The sequence below is a fragment of the Eulemur rufifrons genome, chromosome 20 (genome assembly GCF_041146395.1).
Source record: "Eulemur rufifrons isolate Redbay chromosome 20, OSU_ERuf_1, whole genome shotgun sequence".
Lineage (NCBI taxonomy): Eukaryota > Metazoa > Chordata > Mammalia > Primates > Lemuridae > Eulemur > Eulemur rufifrons.
The window spans coordinates 40177658-40197956 of record NC_091002.1 but is presented as its reverse complement, the minus strand read 5'-3'; the positions used below and the strand labels follow the sequence as shown (position 1 = coordinate 40197956).

Genomic DNA, 20299 nt, shown 5'->3' with positions numbered 1-20299 from the left:
CTTTGTTGCCCAGGCTAGAGTGAGTGCCGTGGCATCAGCTTAGCTCACAGCAACCTCAGACTCCTCGGCTTAAGCGATCCTACTGCCTCAGCCTCCCAAGTAGCTGGGACTACAGGCATGCGCCACTATGCCCGGCTAATTTTTTTATATAGATTTTTAGTTGTCCATATAATGTCTTTCTATTTTTTAGTAGAGACGGGGTCTCGCTCAGGCTGGTCTCGAACTCCTGACCTTGAGCGATCCACCCGCCTCGGCCTCCCAGAGTGCTAGGATTACAGGCGTGAGCCACTGCGCCCGGCCTGTAGTCAGTTTCTTAATCGCTCTATCCTTTTTAGCCACATTACCGCGGGCCTGTTTTTCTCTGGGCTTTAGTTACCTTATCAATAAAATGGGGATGCTGAGAACCTGTCTCCTTGTAGAATTCTGGTGAGTTGTAAATAAATTGACGTTTGTAGTTAGAGCAGTGCCTTCCAGATGATAAGTGGGGTAGCTGTTACTGCTGTTATTTATTTCTGGCAGTCCTCCCACGAGGCCAGAGGCCTTCCCGCGAGCTTCCCTGCTAGCCCAGGTGTCCAGTAGTTGCTCAGTTAACTCTCTGTTGACTGACTTGCCCCATTGTTGTTTTCTGTTTGAAATCTGAAGTCAGGGCCAACAGGTGAAACATTAAGAATCATTTGCCTTCTTAATGAGTACACACGCCTCTGTGGGTGGTATATTTACACAAGGCCAGACCTGCCTGGTAGCTCGCTGGAAGTTTCCCTATGCCAGGTTTCTCAGCCTCGCGCTACTGGTGTTTTTGGCCCCATCGTTCTTTGCTGTGGGGGTGTCCTGTGGGATGTTTAGCAGCATCCCTGCCCTCTATCCACCAGATGCCAGTAGCAACTCCTCTCCTTGCCCAGTTGTGACAATCAAAAATGTCCCTAAACATTGCCAAATGTCCCCTGGGGGGACCTGGCTGAGAACTGCTGCTTTACTCTGTTCTAAGCACCTGATCCTTGTAAAAGTAGCACCTACTTGATTCCTTGTTTACTCTTTATTTAAGGCTGCATCATGATACTTTGCATCTAACCCGCCTTTGGTGTTGCTTCCTGTCTTTGGCTCCTCCACCCCGTGCTGCGTGGCTACCCTAGTCCGTCCTTCCGCGCGCTCCCGAGCCTGCAGGGGATACCACACATTCTTAGACTCACCCCACCGACACCCGAGTGATGTTAAGCATCTTTTTGACCAGGGTCATTTGGGTGACATGCTGGGTATGAAATCTTCGCTTCCCCAAAGGAATGTGACAAGGCGACTGTTAGAAGACCTGTTCTTCCTTGGTGTTTCAGTAGAGAATTTTCCTATCTTCATCAGGTGACTTCTGGAGAGGCTGGCCTCCACCCAGGGGACGCGGGAGCGGTGCTGGGTTAGCAGCGGCACCTCTCCCTTCATCTCTCCGCTTTCTGAAGCTTCTTTATTTCCCTTTTCTTCTCAACCCACTTCTGTGCTTCAGCTGCGGCTGGCACTGAATCGTCTTTTTGTTTCCGAATTGGCCCTCTGATGCCGCAATTCCCCGCTGCAGCTTGAAAGGCACCAGCACCTGAGCTTTGCAGAACCCGAGCCAGGCTGGGCCTGCGGGTGTGGCCCGCCGCGGTGCTTCCTGGCAGCCGGGATAAATAATGCAGACGGGCCCCAGCCTCCAGAACCGGCTCCTCTGCCAGCGGCAAGGCAAAGGCCCCAGACGACCGGTTGCTCCACATTCTCTTGGTGGCCTCGAGGGCGCCTTCTGGGCCTGCTGAGGGGGTGGTTGGGGGCAGTGCTTTCCCCGAGGGAGTCGGGCCCTGCCAGGTAAAATCTGAAAGAGCCTGGCATTCTGGAACCGGGAAATTCCTGTTGCGATGTTGTCCTTTTTCCGGACGGCCCCGTCCCTGTTGAGGGGGGGAAAGGGCCTGGGTTGCAATTGCCTCTGGTTGTTGAGGGCTAAACACGGAATTCATTTGTAAATCAGCCTCTTTTCCCTAGATTGAAGCAATTTCTGTCCTGCCGGGCGAGTTTCTGGTAGTTCTGCTTTTACATATGAATGTGCCATTTAATCACCACTTCTGCGTTATTGAGAGCTGGGTGGAGGAGGCTGTGTCTAGTGGGAAAGGATTATACCTCGAGGATAAAAGATGGGTTTTCTCTTTTCTGGGAGAGGCGAATCAGAACGAAAGAGAATTTGAAACAGTTATTTAAAAAAATTAAAGACACCTGCAAAATGCAAACGGCAACCACCCCTCCTCTCAAGTTCCCTTCTGATATCGTCACTTCAGCCCGCAGAACACCTGTAGTAGCTTATATTTATTCACAATCCAGTGAAATAAATGGCCCTTCGGTGCAGTGCACTGAAGACTTTCAGCTCAGCCGAGCTGCTGTCGAGGGTGATAAATGAGAGCAGAAAGCCTGGGGACATGAAGGCAGGTCACTGTGCCTCAGACTGCCTGATTGCAAAGAGGTGACAGCGTCCTTGCCCCGCCGGGCGACCTAACACGTACAAGACTGGGGCTGGCCTGGTAAGTGGTGACTCTTAGCCTGTCCTCTTTGCTTCTTCTTCCTCCTCCCCCTGGGAGAGGCCGCTGAGGATCCGGAAGCAGGAATGTCTGCCGTGGGTGAGCCTCTGCTCTCTTTTGAAAAAGAGAGGCTGGGCCCTGTGAGCAGCCACGCTTTCTCAATGGCAGGTAAGTGTCCCCTCCTGGTGCCATCTGCCCCTCACTTGCTCTGCCTCCGAGGTACCCCGAATTCCTGGTGAAATGACATTTTCCCTAAGTTGAGAGTGACCCTTTCATTCCACTGCCTCATTTCCATTCCAGCCCTCCTTTCCTGGTTCTGGCTGGGAAGTTCTCATTCCCACACAGGGATTCTTTAGAAGCACAGCTAGCTCAGGCCAGGGTAGCAGCTCTGGAGGAGACAGCTCAGCTGGCCGGCTCCGGTGGGCCCAGGCCAGCCAGGGCGCAGCCTCATCCTAGAGTAGCTGTGGGGTTCAGAGATGTTGAGCATTTGGGCAAAGGATCATTTGCTTGGGATTTGTTTTCAGTTAGATGTTCCTTGCGACTTAGGCATTCTCTCCTGTAAGGAAAATTTTGCCTCCCCTCCCTGCTCCCCATCCTGGGCTCCCAATTTATTATTTCTGCTCTCTGCCAGGAGGAAATTCCAGGCTTTTGTTTCTTTATGATGTAATTACTGGTTGGGGAGGGCCCGAAGATTCCTGGGGAGGGAGGCCTGTTTGGGTACCTGCTCTGGTCTGTGTCTTTGGGAAACGCTTTGCAGTGATTAACGGAGCTCTCTGCCTCTGCTGCTGGCGAGGGAGCACCAGTGTGTGGTCGTGTTTGAAGTGGGCCGCCGAGAGCACTGGTGATGGAGAGAGCGCTGCCACGCCGGCGCTGCCGCTGACCCTGCCTTTGCGGTCAGGGGAGGAAACATGGCGTTTTTTTTTTACAGTCTGATTGAAATGCAGAAATCTTGTACTGGGCTGATGCTGGTCTCCACTTGATACTGGCTGGTGTTTTCCATGACTTTGAACTTGTGGGATTTGAGAAAGCAAGCTCTGTTTTTGGAGTGGGGTGGTGGGGAAGGAGAAGGAAGAGGAGGAATGATTGTTAAAAAAAAAAAAGTTACCATTGATTGAGTGCTTACTTTCTGCCAGGTATTACACTAAGAACTTTACATGAATTAACTGGTTGAATCCTTCAGTGACTCCACAAGGTGTCATTGTCTCCATCTTAAAGTAGGACAGAAGCACAGAGAGGTTAAGTAGATTCCTTAGGGTCCCACCGCTGGTAAGTGCCGAAGGGCTGATTCCTGACCTCCGTCTTTTGTAACCCATTAGAGTATGTGCCCCCTGACTTCTGTGGAGGGTGACCAACTTGTCCTTGGTCACCCTACTCCTGTGGCCTGCCATGCTTGCCTCGGCCTGTTGACCAAGCCTCTCTCTTCATTCAGGCCCCAGTAGGCTTGCTGTCGACATCATTAAGGAAATTTAACACCCACAAAAACACACAAAGTGCCTGGCCTTTCAGCTGCGGCCCTTTCCCTTGAGGGAGGGGACAGACAATTCCCTGTAATGGTGTGTCATTTCCTAGCCCCTGGAGAACAGCCTGTGCTGTGACTAAGGCACCGGATGTGGGCTGGGGGGGCACCTGGTGTGGCCTGGCTGGGAGGCCTAGATGAATATTGGAAAGGGGGAGGGGAGAGAGCCATGGAGCCCCCAGTCTATTTTGTAGCATGGGGCAGGTTCTGGTGCCACCCTTTGAAGATTGGGAGGTGGATGTACTTCCTGGGGACCGTTCCTTCCAGCCCTGCTTGAGACAGAGTCTTGCTCTGTGGCCCTGGGTGGAGTGCAGTGGCGTCATCAAAGCTCACTGCAACCTCAGATTCCTGGGCTCAAGTGATCCTTCTGCCTCAGTCTCCCCCGTAGCTGGAACTACAGGCAGTGCCATGAGCTGGGCTAACTTTATTATTTTTAGTAGAGACGGGGTCTTGCTCTTGCTCAGGCTGGTTTCAAACTCCTGAGCTCAAGTGATCCTCCCGCCTCGACCTCCCAGGGTGCAAAGATTACAATAAGATTACAGGCGTGAGCCACCGGGCTGGCCTGGAGGACTGCCTTTGAGAGAATAGTGTCATCAGTGAGTGACAACACATGATTTTCTACCTTCTCCCAGTTCCTGGAACTCTTTGTTGGACCTTCCCTGCCCTCATACCTCTGTCTGCTGTCAAAGGAAACAAAAAAGGCAAAATGAGAGTGTACCAGGGCTGTCCGGAAAATGTCCAGCCATGTACTGTGTTCTGGTTATATTAACAATGGCTGGATACTTTCCGGACAGCCCTTGTACTCTTAAACCATAGACCCTAAATTAAGAAATCCTCTTGCTACAGAGCTGAGGACAAGGCCCTCCTGGTGCAAGGCCACGTGGAGCAGTGGTTGTGAGCCTGGGTGTTGTATGCCTGGGTTCACGTCCCAGCCCTGCTACTTGGTATCAGTGTGATCTCAGGCAAGTGTGACTTAGAGGGAGCTACAGGAGGGCATTTTGAACAGTGCCTGGTACCTCGCATGTATTAAGAGAAACTCTGAGCCGTTAATACCCGTGGCTCAGGAAAGCTAAGAGGCCGGGTTATCTTGAAGTGAGGCGTCCTCTAAGGCAAAGGACATCCGGGAAGTGCTGAGCAGGATTATTTCTGGTGGTTCACAAGACACAGGTTTGGGAAAGATCTCATCACATGCTTGGTTCTTAATACCCAGTAGACCTTCCCATATTATTAAGATTTCACTGAAATGTCACAAGGAGGGAAGAATTCTGCTGCTTTCTGCTCCATGCCAAGCTGTTTCCCTGAGTCACTGCTCTGTCCTCTTCCACAAGGCAGCACTCCTCCCTCTCCCACGTTAACTCCTTCAGAGCCAGACTAGAGGCATGGGGGTGCTGGGGAGCCAACTGGGTAGAATCCCAGGTCCTGCTACTTCAGAGAAGGCAGCAGAAACGTGTTTCAGATCAAAGGTGAACTATTTCCCAGTGATTGGTCCATGGTAGATACTTGTCATTGCTCCAAGTTTATAGATGAAATGTGCTTAGCAATACAGCCTCATCGGAATTAAGTCATTAAGGAAGAAAAAAAAATTGACTCAGCTTTCTGGAAATTGTGCTGATGTTGGCCTGGTTACTACGTCTGCGCCCCGCAGTCTGTCATCACCAGAGGCCCAGCCCGGACGGGAGCGGGGGCACTTAAGTCCTAATGCCGCCCTGCAGGCCCCTACCTCCAAAGGACGCTGAATCCGGCAGGCACTCCCCGATTTTTCTCCCTAAGAGCCTTCATCGAAAGTCCCTGCTGTTGTCTGATGTGTCTGTTGTTTGGAGTCTATTAAATTTCTACCCCTTGGATATAGCCACTGAACTCTCATTAACTCCAGGGGGAATCGGTGTGTTTGTAACAGCAAACAATTGGGCTTTTTATGTTTTGCTGAGATGAAAAGGTTTGGAATATAGACAACCTTGGGCCAGACCTCTCCCCGCTTGCTGAGCAGGACCTTGGTCTCCCCTTTTGTTTCCTGATTGGCGTGGGCAAAACTCCCTTGCCAGCTCCAAATTGCTTACAAGTGTGTTAATTTTTAGGGCTTTCTTTTCCTTCTTTCCCATAGAATTAAAGAATTTCAAAGTTTAAGAGGGACTTTAAGACCCTCTGGGCCAGGTGTGATGGCTCATGCCTGTAATTCTAGCACTCTGGGAGGCTGAGGTGTGAGGGGATCACTTGAGGTCAGGAGTTCGAGACCAGCCTAAGCAAGAGTGAGACCCCCGTCTCTACTAAAAATAGAAAAATTAGCCATGCATCAGGAGTATCGCTTGGGCCCAGCGGTTTGAGGTTGCAGTGAGCCATTATGATGCCACTGCACTCTAGCCCCGGCAACAGAGTGAGACCCTGTCTGAAAACAAAACAACAAAAAAACCCCAAACACCTCTGGGCCTAATGTTTGTATCATTAGAGCTGAGGGCCCCTTTGGGAAGGTGAAGTGGGCTGTAGCCCTGCTTCCCAAGAAGTTACATTCATGTATAACATGGTGGCATGTGGTTCATGGGTCCCTGAAGCACTGTCATGGACTACAGGCAAGAGCTTACGGTTTTGGCCCCTTCTCCCCTCCCCCCCACTTTCCCATTTTACAGGTGAGTCCTGTGGCCCTGAGAAGTGAAGAGACTTGCGTGGGGTCATTTCCTGTTTAGACTCATTGTCCAGCCTTGCCTCCTTGCTTGGCTTCTGTCTGCTGAGTCCTGAACCAAGCCCTCAGATAGTGGTGGGAAGTCGAGGGGATTGGCTCAGGATTCTCTAGTCATGAAAACTCAGACTCCATCCGTCACACATATACCAGATATGTCAAACTAGCGTACTTCCCAATTCCTGGGAAACTAATTAAAATACAGATGACTGGGCCCTACCCCAGAGTTTCTGATTCTGTAGATGTTGGGTGGGGGCCCGACAATGTGCATTTCTAGTCAATTCCCAGGTGATACTGCTGCTAGTGGTACAGGGACCACACGTTGGGAACCATTGTCCCAGGGAGTCTTAGCCATTCACTTGGATGACTTAGACTGTCCAAGGAGGAGCTGGGGCTCTTTCTGGCTCCAAGAGCTGAATAAGCATTGCCTGTGTCCATCTGCTGGGCCCCATTTTCCAGCCCAGTGGCTCTTCAGGAGGGTAGTACCACTTCTTTGAGAGCGTTTGGGAAGTTTGTGGGTGTACTGTGTGTTCTGACAGTGTTTAGGGGTACTAGAGGGAATGAGTGGCAGAGTGCTGAGGTTGTCCTTGCAGTGAGGAAGAGCTGTCCCTTCCAGAATCCAATAGTGCTCCATTGAGAAACACCGGAACACACAACTTGCTTTTCCCCGAACATGCCCCACACCTTCCCATTGGCAAGTCTTTGCTCATACACTTTCTTCACTCAAAATCTACTCACAAACTAAAAACATAACAAAATCCACACCTTTGCCTGATTGCTTTCAGTTTTTCCCCGGGCAGGATGCCATTTCTTTTGGGACACATTTCCTTTGAGCCCTCAAAACACCTTTATGAAATACCCGTACACTGGCCCTGGAACAGCATTATTGGGGTTTATCAGATTTACGCAGAACAAACCCCAAACTCCCTCCTGTGGTCCGCAACCCTTTGGTGACACTTCTTGTCCTAAGTCAGGCCTCCCTCATTTGCTCATTACTGGCTTTGGTTTGCACTTGCTGCTTTTTTTATGTGAAATTAAGCCTTTTAAATACTTTTTGATGAAGTCGTCCAGGCTCATGATAAATACAGTACACAAGGGCATACAGTGAAAAATAATCCTTCGCCCCACTCCCTGCAGGCTGTCCTCCCAAGGCAACCAGCAGTCCCCAGGTGGAGCGCTGTCGTACTTTTGTGTTCATCCAGGAACATTCTGGGTTTATGCAAACATGATGTGTATGTTGCATCTTTAATGGGACGTGTGTGTTGGTTCGTTAATGGTGCTAGACACACATTCCTTTTTTGACTGGGTGCAGAAGCTTAGGGATTGTCGTACGTCAGTTCCTGTAGAGGTGCCTCGTTATTCTTGGTGGCTGTGGAATAGTCCATTGTATGACTAATATCTTATTAGGTCAGTGCCCCATTTGCAGACATTAGGTTGTTTCCAGTCTTGGGTACGGCATAGTGTTGCAGCTGGATCATCTTGAATGATCCAGCTGCAACACTGTGACTGTTTGTAGAATGTGTTTCTAGGAGGGGACTGTTGGGTCAAAGGCTAGGTGGAGGGGGTGAGAGTTTTCATGTGTGACGGGTGAAGACCCCTCTGGGAATGAGAGGGGGTTTTCTCTGGGGGACTAGGCCGACCCCAGGTCGAACCTTTTTTGTAAGCTTCCTCGTTAACTAGGTGTCGTGGGCCTGTGGGCCAACCCTCTGGGCTCTCTGGGCCTCCAGTTTGATGTCTGTGGTGGGATCTGGACTCTGGGGTCTTCTCATCCTCAGGGTGCCTGTGGTTAGCATTTAATTTCCTGTCAGGGCTGGGTCTCCGTTTTTACTCGGGGTTGTCCCTGAGCCTGCCTGGGGAGGCAGGAGAGCTCCATTGTGTGGGTTGGGTTTTTGGAAAACCATTCACTGTCTCCCTTTGTGAGTGTGCCGAAGGATGCTTTGCCTTCCAATGAAAAGCAGACCACTAGGAGGACGTGCATGTTGTTGGAATGGACTCGGTTAATCTGCCGTCGGTGACTCTGCTGCAGACAGGGGAGAGACAGTGAGGCACCACGCAGCCTGCGTGCTGGCACTTGCCCAAGCGGCACAACGGGGCGAGGAGAGTCTTTGCAGCTAGTCATCTTTCTGGATTTCACTTCCCTTTCCACCCCCCTGTGCTCTTGGCATAGCTCTCCTTCCCTGTGTCCGTAGCTTTCGTTCCTCAAGACGTAGCGACACCGAGCCGTGCCATTATGTGGGCCCTAAGCTAACAAGACCACCGTCAGGCATGGAGTGGATTCACACCCTTGCAGGTGAAGATCGGCTGGGTGGTGGTGGAAGGGTACGTGTGTTTACACGTGATGCTGGGAGACAAAAACAAGGGGTCGATTGACAAGAGTAGGGCTGGCACTTTTCAGGTGAGAATTGGTGGGAATGCTATTGATATTGGTCCCTTTGGAAGAGGGGCGCAGACATGATGCCTGCGGTGATGGGGCTGTGAGAACTTTCTGGTGTGTGGGGTGTATTTTCACACAGTGATGCTCTGTTAGCCTAATAAACATGAGTAAATGCTGTTGTCTTCCACAAAGACGAATGTGGGCCTTCATTGCCTTGAAGTGTGTAGCCTTCTTGGTCTGTCTTTCATGGTTTCCTGCTTTCAACCAGCAGGCCTGGTTGTGGAGAAGAGATATTTCTTTGGGATAAGAATGATATTGGTGCCTGGGTGGCGACTCTTGGCAGCTTGGTCATGGCCTTGTCTGTCAACAGGGACACAGTAAGGAAGGGTGATGACTGTGGCAAAATGGCGAGCTCATTTCCATCTAGGTGGGAGGCTGTGATTCAGCTGTATCTGGTGCCACGAGGACATGTAAGCCTGATCTGGTTTTTTTTTTTTTTTTTTTTTTTGAGAAGCCCCAAATCTAGATTGTTAGGTGAAGTTTCCCAATTTTTATATTTTGGCAATAAAGTTTTTACAAAAATGTTACTAGGACGCAGAAAGACTGACCTCTGAGACAGACTTTGAGGAGGAGGGCAAGTCATTCTAAGAGGAGGAACACTGAAATGGCATCGAGAGTTGGGGACAAAATGCACTGTGTCCCACACTCCCGCTCCCTGTGGGCCCTCGGCCTCCCTGACTGCTTTCAAACGAGTGGTTCTGTGTCTCTTTCAGATCCTGGCTCTACAGAGAGAACAGCCCAGAAAAGAAAGTTACCCAGCCCTCCACATTCTTCCAATGGCCACTCGCCACAGGACACGTCATCAAGCCCCATTAAAAAGAAAAAGAAACCCGGCTTACTCAACAGCAATAACAAGGAGCAGGTAAAGCAGCCGCTGGCAGCGGTGTCCGTGCCGCGCGACGGGCCCGTGGGCAGCACCGAGGCTCTCTGGGTCTTTCTAAGAGCCAGTGTTCTCTGCACTTAGCAAGCTGCCTTGCACTGGCTGTCATTTGCATAGGACAAAAAGGGCAGTTCAAAATGGGGCTGTGTAGGACTTTCCAGTGGGTTTTCAGATCCATTTTGGGGATAGAACAGTGACACAGGTGAGATGAGGGCATTGTTCTGTAAGGGTTGGGGCTTTTCTTTGGGTTAATGTTTTCTGTGTGGCCTGAGGATTTTCCCCCTCCTGGGCCCAGCCAGTAGGACTGATTCTAAGCTCTGCCTGGAGGCGGTTGCTCCCTTCTGCTCTCAGTTTTCTCATCTGTAAAATGGGGGGTTTGGGTCTATTGTAGGAGGCACTGCCTGAGGTAGACATAGGTGGTTAGCACTCACCTGGGCAGCAGGACTCTTTCTCAGACCCCACCCTCCCCTAGCAGCCAGGACCAATCAACTAGACATAGAAAATCTATTCGCTGTTTGGATATTGTCTAAGGAAACTTCTAGCTATAAAATTCTTTGATGCAGGCTAGATACTCTTCTGATTTAAAAAAAGATTGAGAGGTGCTTTAATGGACTTACTGGTGGAATTTACCTCTCCCCTCTTTGGACTGTGAGATCAGATCTCCTAGCGTTGAAAGAAACCAGGTCCCAGTGGTTCCGGTGCCGCTTGCTCTTCAGCAGCGATTGCTGGGGATGCGTTTGTCCATGGTGTGCATTATTGAGTCCTGGAGCAGGCCCCGGGGATTTAAGGCGGAATTAAACAAGATTGTTTCTTTCACAGGAAGAGAACTTGCAATGGTTAAATGCCCAGGACTGTGAGAGGTGTGTGTTTCTGAGCACGAATCTATTTTCAATCTCAAAATTACACAGCGAAATGCCAGCTCTGCTTTTGCTGTGTGGCTCTGGGCAAGTTAACCTCTTTCGTGCCTGGTTTTCTCGTATACTGAAATGGGGACATTGCTGCTACTACTATTTCACACGGTTGTTGTGAAGATTAATATTGCTAAATGACATCAATAATAATAAAAATCAAGCCAGGCCCTAGACTAAGTGGGATGTTAGCCACAAGTCGCATGTGGCCCTTGAGCACTTGGGAAGCGGGAAGTGTGATGGAGGAACTGAGTTTTTCATTTTATTTAAATTTAAGTGGCTACCAGTGGCTTGTAGCTACCATGTTGGATTGGACTGTGCAGGTCTAAGTGAGTTAAGACTTTTGTTATAGAAGAGACTGGTGGGTCCTAAATAAATTTTGAGGGATATTGGAATATGTAATAGTGTTGATGCTGATAATACTAAAAGCACTATTTGCCGTGTGTCGTCTGCTGCTGTGACAGCCCCGTGAGGAAGGGCTGTAACTGTGTCCACTTTACAGATGAAACACGCAGGTTCAGAGAGGTTGTTTCCTCTTCAAGTTCTCAGAACAAGTAAGGAGTTGCATTTGAGCTTAGGTTGGTCTGTCTGGCTTAAAGCCACTGACATCCTACCCCTGTGACCCAGGGGGCATCTCCTTGCTGTCAGGACTGAAGACTAAGAAAGAAACATGAAGGCCACAGATAATCCTCAGACTTTTACTTAGCCAGTAATTGAACTTCCTGGACCAACGCTTCCTTGCTAGTTACCAGTAAGTCCTGAAAGCAAATGCTGTCCCTTCTGTGCAGAAATAGTCTCCTCAATGCCTGCTCTGTCTGTGTGTGCACGCATGCACGTACACACGCTTTGTGAGTTTCTACCTGTCCTTTGGGAATTGACTTGCACCCCTCTTTCTGGAAGCTGATTTATTTTGGGCAGTTCAAGGCACTCTCTTCTCTCCCTGCCCCGTCTGTGTGTTAACACCATTTCTATAACACTTGGGCCTTGTGACCACAAAGATGTGTTTGTAAGTCTGTGTCCCCCTCTGGGCTAGCAGCCTGAGAAACGCGTCCAGTGTCTGGCACTGCTGGCTCCCTTAAGTTAGACACAGAGTGGGGGCTCGGGAATACAGAAAGCACTTGGGGTGTGGGACATGGCAGAGCACAAGTGAGTGGACGCAGGGCGTGAGTGTGCTCCCGAATTCCCACTTGTCTTCGGTGTGGATGGCAGAGGGAACGTGGTCCACCTGGACACCAGGCTCGTTCTGGCCTGTGGCATCTGGGAGACTTGCTGTGTGACCTTGTTAGTTACTTTCCCATCTTTGAGCCTCAGTTATGTTGTAAAATAGGGATTTGAACTAAGAACATCATAAGGTTGATTATAGGTTTGTGTTTTGAACTAAAACTTCCAAGCAGAAGGGCCAGGAGATTTTTGTTGGCGAAGAAGTTACAGCCTTAACTGTAAGGAGAAGAGATTCCTCACCTTCGACCCCATAATTCTTTCTAACATGCAGTGTTTGCGTAGTTGGGACAGTCTCTCTCCTGTACAATCTGTTTTCTCAAGGGAACTTAAATGCTTTAAAGGGAGTGCCGTGGCATGATCATGGCTCGCTGCAACCTCGTATGCCTAGGCCCAGGTGATCTTCCTGCCTCAGCCTCTCAAGTAGCTAGGACTACAAGTGCACCACCATGCCCAGCTAATTTTTAAAAAATTTTTTATAAAGACGGGGGTAGTGGCGGGAGGTGGTGGTGGGGGGGTTGTCTCACTATGTTGCCCAGGTTGGTCTTGAACTCCTGAGTTCAAGGGATCCTCCTGCCCTTGGCCTCCATAGTGCTGGAATTACAGGCGTGAGCCACTACGCCTGGCAGGGATCTCATTTATAAGGGCACTAATCCCATTCATGAGGGCAGAGCCCTAATCACTTCCCAAGGGCTCCAAGTTTCTAACCTTGGGGTTAGGATTTCAACATAGGAATTTGGGGAGTGGGTGGGGGGGGACTCAAACATTCAGACTATAACACTTAGAAAAATCTAGCAACAGCTGGAGCTGAGCAGAGCAGAGCCTGCTGCTTTAGACATAGGGCCTGTGCCCTCTCCCTGACCCCACCCCTCCCTGAAGCCCTACACTGCCTGTTCTGCTCATTCCACCCAGCTCTGGGTCTCCGTAAGCTTTCACTTTCTTTTGACTTCTGCCATGTATCAAGACTCTCCATCTCTTACCTCTTTTTCTTTTTCTTCACTCTAATTTCTCTTCTGCATTCCAGTAGTTTGGAAAGAAAGCCATTCTGACCCTGTAAAAAAAACAGATAAACCACATATTTCCACTTTTGATGGAGACCTTTTATTACCAAGTAGAGATATGGGTTGAGTTTCAACTTTGGCCCCTGTTTTACCCATTTTTTACATTTTGGGAATACATTACTTTTAGGGGAGTTTTAAAAAAGTCCTCTGGTCCAATGGCTTCACCCCCTAGCAATGGTTTGAAAATGCGTGGGAGGATGCTCCTGGCATTTTGTGGAGGGGGGTCAGGTTGCTAAGTGTCCTGCAGTAGATAGGACAAGAAATGTCTTGCCCAAAATGTCACTAGGGCCTTCACTCTAATCTCTAGTTCTCGGGACATTTTGAGTTCACAGTGTCCTTTGGGGAGGTGTCCCCGCTCCCCCATTAAAGAACTTAGAAGTAATCTGCTAGCAGATGTGTACAAAATGACCTTAGGTATACCTTTGATCAAATGTGGCAAAGAAGTTATGGGGCCCCTCCTCACCTTCTCTGAGCGCAGGGTGTGTGCACACCATAAATGGGTGGGCACACACTTACTTTTTTGGGCCCATGCATTCCCTTAAAAACTGGAACATTTTGCAGCAGTCCTTTGTTGGGCTGGGGCAGTGTATTAACAGTTGAGACAGTTCAGGGGACAGTAGGGATTGCTGGCTTCTCCCCAAGGTCAGGCAGCACTAGGAGAGTGTGTGCACCTAACACCTAGATCAGTGGAGTGGGAGCTGCTCCCTTAAGTTGGGTGGGAGCTCTGCCCCTCCCTGCTGTCTCTCCCACCCCCAGGCTGAATGGCAGAGCATCCTCACCCTCCAGGGCTGGGCGTTTGTTTTTCTTTTTAACATATATGATTTTGATCAAATGCAGGAGAACAAATGCTGATGCTAGGGCCATTTGCACTCGTGTATGGTACCTGCGTGGCCTCTGTAGGAATTTGAGTTTGTGGTCTCTCGTCCGCATACGTGTACCCTGTGCTCACACGTAGCTAGAGCACTCATGTGGGCCAGATGCTGTCTGGAGCCTGTTTTTGCAAATGAAGTTTTGTTGGCACACAGCTACATTCTTTCATTCATGTTTGCTTTTCATCTGTGTTTGCATTTGTGCTACAGTGGGTGAGGTGAGTAGTTACAATAGAGCCTGTATGGCTTGCAAAGCCTCAGCTATTTACAGTGTTTATAGAACCCTTTATAGAAAGTTTGCTTGGCTCCTGGTGTAGATGAAGGTATTCCAGGAGCGAATAGACAGGCCTTTCCTATTTTGTTGTGAAGCCAGCCTGTGGAAGGAGCAGGGGAATAAGAACATCTGCTTTCTTGCAATGTCCCATAATAACCTGCAATTATCCCATAACAACACAGGTTGCAACCTGTTTCCCTTGCTGTCAGGCTTGGTAGCACACCGTATACATGTGGGGGAGAAAAATCATAACTCATTTTGTCTGAAATGATGTGCTTTTCTTTTTTAAATGTTCCATATTTGTTATCAGATTATTTTTATGGAGCAGGAAACACTTACAAGCAGCAGATAAGGAAAGTATCTGATTGACAAGGAGATTAACCACGCAGCTAGTTCTCAGCAACCAGGCAGCTGCAGAAAGGGAGGAAGTCTCCTGAAAAGAGTATGGAGCTGCCTGGCCATGCTTGTGATCCTCCCAGGGACACCCACACCCTGCTAGGTGTGGCTGGGGCAGGGCTGGTGGCACCAGGGCAGACTTTATTCCAGAGATCAATACCGTGGCTCCGGTTAGAGAGGACTTGAGTTGCTGGTTAGGGAGACTAGATGTCATATATGATTCTCATAGTTTAGATTAGATCTTCACAACTCTTCTGTCCTATTATTAACTTACTGAAAGGAAGTCGGACACCAAAAGTATGACTTACTGTTACCTTACAAAAACCACAGTAGCATCCTAGAAGAGCTCTCTCAGGTTAGAAATAGTTCTGCTTGCTTGATAGAGTTTATCTTTCAATGGAAATTACTACTCTTCCTCCCCCATCCCCTCCCTCCTCTTCCTTTTACCTCCTCTTTAACCCATGCCCAACTCAAGCAACCATTTTCCTTGGTAGATAGCAGACCCTCTACATTAATGGTTCTCAACTAGGGACAGTTTTGCCCCTGCCCCGGGGACATTTGATAATGTCTGTGGATATTTGATAATGTCTGCGGACATTTTTGGTTGTCATAGTTTTGTTTTTTTTGTTGTTTTTGAGACAGGGTCTCGCTCTGTCACCCTGGGTAAAGTACAGTGGCATGATCATAGCTCACTGCAGCCTCACACTCGTGGGCTCAAGCAATCCTCCTGCCTCAGCCTCCCGAGTAGCTGGGACTACAGGTGCACGCCACCACACCCAGCTAATTTTTCTTTTTGGTCGTCACAGTTTTATGTGTGTGTGGGTGTTACTGGCACCTAGGCAGCGATGCTGCTACCCGTCCTGCACCGCACAGGATGGCTCCCACAATAAAGGCTTTTCTGGCCCTAAATGGCAGAAGGGGCTGAAGTTGAGAGCCCCGGCTCTAGATGCCATTCATGTTCCCTTCTGTTAGGTTTTTGGTAGTCATCTTACTGTTCAGATGTTTTTCCCCTCCAGCTTTGTGCGTTATGCAGAACTTACTTTGTGTGATGGAGAGTGTTCTCTGAGGGGGTCACTCACTGAGTTATGAGAATCTCTTGTGCGTTAGGTATTGTCTTGTATGGGGTACAGGGAAAAGAGAGGGTTCTGAGAGACGTTGGTTTTAGTCTTTGCTCTGGGCTCTGAGGTCAGATAAGTCCTTTTAGCTGAGTTTTACCATCTGTGAAGTAAAACTAGTACAGGTTGAGTATCCCTTATCTGAAATGTTCGGGACCAGAAGTGTTTTGGATTTCAGATTTTTTCAGATTTTGGAATATTTGCATATACATAATGAGACGTCTTGGGCATGAGATCCAAGTCCAAGCACAAAATTCATTTATGTTCCATATGTACTTTACAGACATAGCCTGAAGGTAACTTTATACAGTCTTTTTAGTAATATATATGACCGAACACATGAGGTCAGGTGTGTACTTTCCCACTTGTATATCATGTCCGTGCTCTTTGGAGCATTTCAGATTTTTGGATTAGGGATGCTCAACCTGTAGTGTCTTTCCCAAGTACCTTTCTGGGTAGTTTTCAGGGTAACATGAAGATGGTGTGTGCACAACCTTATGTTAAAAAGTGAAATATGAACAGCATATTGTTAAAATGATGTTATTCCCTGGAAACCAAGTAGACCGCTCTATCTTAAAAGTTGACGTGAAACAGAGAAATAACTGGGTTAAAGAATTACACAATCAACACTTCTAAGACTTAGCTCTTTACTTTGTAGAAATGAAAGCAGGGAGGCTTAGAAAGATTGGTTAACAAATATCTGCTTAAATAAGCATCTGTGAGGCTTTTCATCAAGGATTGTAGAAATACCAGGCATTTTGAGAACATTAAAACCTCATAATAAAAGGCAGGAGCAAGACTTGGGTGCCTTCAATCTGGGTGACCCTTTCACGTTATTGCAGAGGTCCTAGCCATTAAAATAAAGAAAAAAAGAAAACTAATGCAAAAGTATTAGACATGAGCAGACACAACTCTGATGTTACTTAGAAATATTAATACGGTTTTCAGTCAGTAAACTATTAGAACTGCTTATGATAAGGTTAATATTAAAAAGCTAACAGCATTTCTATGTACCAACAATAACCGTTTAGGAAATATAATAGAAAAAGGTCCCCACTCATAGTATCAACACGAAGTATGCGGTATCTAACAATATATGAGATCTCTGTGGAGGAAACCATAGTGTTTTACTGAAGGACAGAAAAACTTATTATACAATGATGTTTCTTCAAAGGTAGGTAATATGGATGTGGCTGAACTGTTATCCATGGTTTTTACTGCCAAGAAATCGAGGCTCAAAGTGGGTTGAGTAGCTTTCTTAGTAAGGTCTCGCAGCTAGTTACCAGGTCTCTTTGAACCATATTGCTGGACTTTCTCATACTTCCTAAGTAGGATTTCATATTGGTTTCTGATAGACATTTTCCTTATGAGTTCTTCTGAGTGACTTTTTGTGTTTGGAGTGTGGCTTTGGCTTTGCAGGATTTTATAATGTATCTTTAGAGGAGCATTTCTCGGAGGTGTTTTGGGACAGGGAGAGGTCTAGCTCCCGTGAATTGGCCACCCGTCTCATCTTTCTGCCATGGTGGATTTCGGATAAGAGTTGTGGCTCCCTGGCACATACAAGGACCTGCCGTGTTTAAAGCTTTTCTGTAGCTGTAGGAAAGCTCTCATTGGCTCCTAAATACACTGTGTGTTGGGGGTAGACATAAACAATGGATGTCCGTTTTTTGGTGACTCAAATCTAATTATATATTCTCCAGAGGCCTGATATTTAAAGAATCCCTGGAAAATTGCAATGCTTTTATTCGGTTTGTAAATTCAGACTTCCATAGGTTAGGCTTTTAACTATGTTAGCAATGTTAGTAATGGGAGCGCTGTGTTAAATGCATACATTATATTATCCCATTTAATCCCAACATAATACCATGAAGTGTTAGGTAATACCATCTCCATTTTACAGATGAGAAAATTGAAGCTGGGAGGTTAAAAGACTTGTTCAAGGTCATGCAACTGGTTAATGGTAGAGTTAAAATTTGAACTCAGGTATGCCTGGGTTGTAGCCGTTGTTTTGTCCTGTTAGAGGTGCCTAGTAACTCTTAGAATCAGCTTTCAATTCATTACCTCTTAAAATAGAAGAAAGAGAGAAAAAAAAAAAAAACCCCTTCATATTAGCTAATGACCCACTAATACTGTATTTAGTAGAGTAACCTAAGATAGCTTGGCTTTTTAATAAATTTGTGAAATGCTGTGATTTTCTTTTATTGTTATTGATGTACTTGTTCAAATTCCTTTTGAGAATGCACATTTGTTTTGAAACCAAACCTGTCTTTCTTGCCTACATTTCAGTCAGAACTAAGACATGGTCCGTTTTACTATATGAAGCAGCCACTCACCACAGACCCTGTTGATGTTGTACCGCAGGATGGACGGAATGATTTCTACTGCTGGGTTTGTCACCGGGAAGGCCAAGTCCTTTGCTGTGAGCTCTGTCCCCGGGTTTATCACGCTAAGTGTCTGAGACTGACATCGGAACCAGAGGGGGACTGGTTTTGTCCTGAATGTGAGGTTAGTTCCTGATGAATGAATTACCTGCCTCATTTCCTCTCCTTCCTCTTTCTTCCTTTTATTTTTTAATTTTTCAAATAATGTAGGTAATCGGGGAAAGAGAAATCTCTTGCCTTCCACCTGCTCTATCCTGGCCACCTTTTTTTTTTTTTGGACCAGCATTGGCAATGGCCGCAGCACCGCAGCGCTTGGAAAGACAATTGCACTGAATATCGTTTTTCCTTCTTCATGGGTCTTTGGATCGCTTCGAGATCTGCAGCTGTCTCTGATTCTTCTGTAATGAACGTTTTGAAAGTTAACTCCTCCATCTTTAAAGAGTTGACACATTTTGAAAAGATCTTGTGCTGTTGTTCCCCTTCTTGGATGATGTTTCCTGCCGCATTGATGAATCATCAACAGTAGCCAAGCTGGGAAGACCGGCTTTGGGTGTATGTTCCACGTGGCGGCCATCTGATGCTTTCCTTCATGCAGCAAGTATTTCTCGAGTGCCTGTTAGGTGCTGGGGATTCAACACTGCACGAAAATAGGCATGAATCAACATTCTTTTCAGCAGAAAAGGAAAAAAGCCCAAAATAAATAAAGTCACATTTAACGAGTTAGAAGAAAAGTGCTCTAGAGAAGGCGACTAGAGAATGGGAGTAGGAAGCCCAGAGGGGTGCAGAGTGTTTTCATTGTAAACGTAGAGGTGGGGTGGGGGGGGCTCACTAAGATTTGAGAAAGGCCAAAGGAGGGGAGGGGTGAGCCATGCAGCCATTTGGGGGAGACCGTCCACGCAGGGGGAGCTGCGGGTGCAGAGCTGGAGGCAGCAGCTCCCTGGGTGCAGTGAAGTCTGCGTGTGCTTCATTCGTAGCAAAGCCTGAACGCTCCACATCACACCGGTTATCAGGGTTTCCACTGTTCCGAGGTGGCCTTTATTCTTGGTGACCCCAGCTATGATGTGTTTTCAAAATGCTGAAAATAAGAATGTCGTCTCCAAAATCCTTTAATGTGGAATGTCTCTTGGATCCAAACATATTGGAGTTAGATCTCAAATGGGAAAGCTTTCTTATGTATGCTATGAAAGGTCACCCAGATGTCTTTAGTGGGGAAAAAGCAAGCTATAGGACAGTGTCTGTGGTATGCTTTTGTGTGGGGAAAGGAGAAGAGTAAGAATTATATGGAAAGAAATTAGAGGTCAGATCCATGTGATGATGACATGGCAATGGTATTCTGCCTCTAAAATGGTAAAAGATGGCTGCTGTTTTTTTTTTTTGGGTTATCCTGGATGGACAAATATGTAAGATATGCTTTGCTCAGCAATGCCCTCCTCTGTGCTCAGAGCCTGACCTCATTCTACTACATTTAGTGTCGGAACTGGAGCCTTTACCAATTTTTTTTTTTTTTTTATCTCGATGAAGTCTTCCCAGTTGTTTAATAATATTGCAAAAAAGATAGTGGCTCACATAGGATGCTTTTGCTGCAAGGAATAGTTCCTGATCAAAGGCAGCTGAAACGAGGGATTTGATATCATGTGTGGGAAGAACCCAGAGGCAGGGCCAGTGTTTGTTCAGAGCCAGGCTCTTTGCATCTCATTGTTGAGGTGAGTGTAACCCATAGCTCTAAGATGGCTGCTGGGGGTTCAGGTGTCATGTGTGGACAGGCTAAAATCCCCCTGAGAGGAGGGTGTCTCTCCCTGGATGCCAGATTCACCCATTATCTCCTAGCTGGTTTTCCCTTGGGCTCATTGGATCACCAGTCCTCAGGCAAAAAAAAAAAGGCTTGAAAAATGCTGATCTGGACTTTTTGTGTTGTAGGACCCAGGCACTGCCAGCCAAGGAGGAGTGGTGTGGGGGTTATGGGAGGCAGCCCAGGTGTTCACCATGGATAGTTACCTGGAAACAAACCGAAATCAAACTAGCAGGTGTTCTGTGTCTAAGGTTCAGGGCCC

The 20299-nt window shown here is 47.6% G+C and overlaps 1 protein-coding gene across 2 annotated transcripts in view; it reads left to right on the top strand.

The window, feature by feature from the left end:
* The window catches only part of ZMYND8 (zinc finger MYND-type containing 8), a 113260-nt gene that overhangs the window by 24290 nt on the left and 68671 nt on the right, over positions 1–20299 (top strand). For both annotated transcript variants that reach the window (XM_069496091.1, XM_069496092.1), the window contains exons 4-5: positions 9860–10008; positions 18154–18372. In XM_069496091.1, the coding sequence (XP_069352192.1) occupies positions 9860–10008; positions 18154–18372 (368 nt within the window). The remainder of the gene's footprint in view (positions 1–9859; positions 10009–18153; positions 18373–20299) is intronic.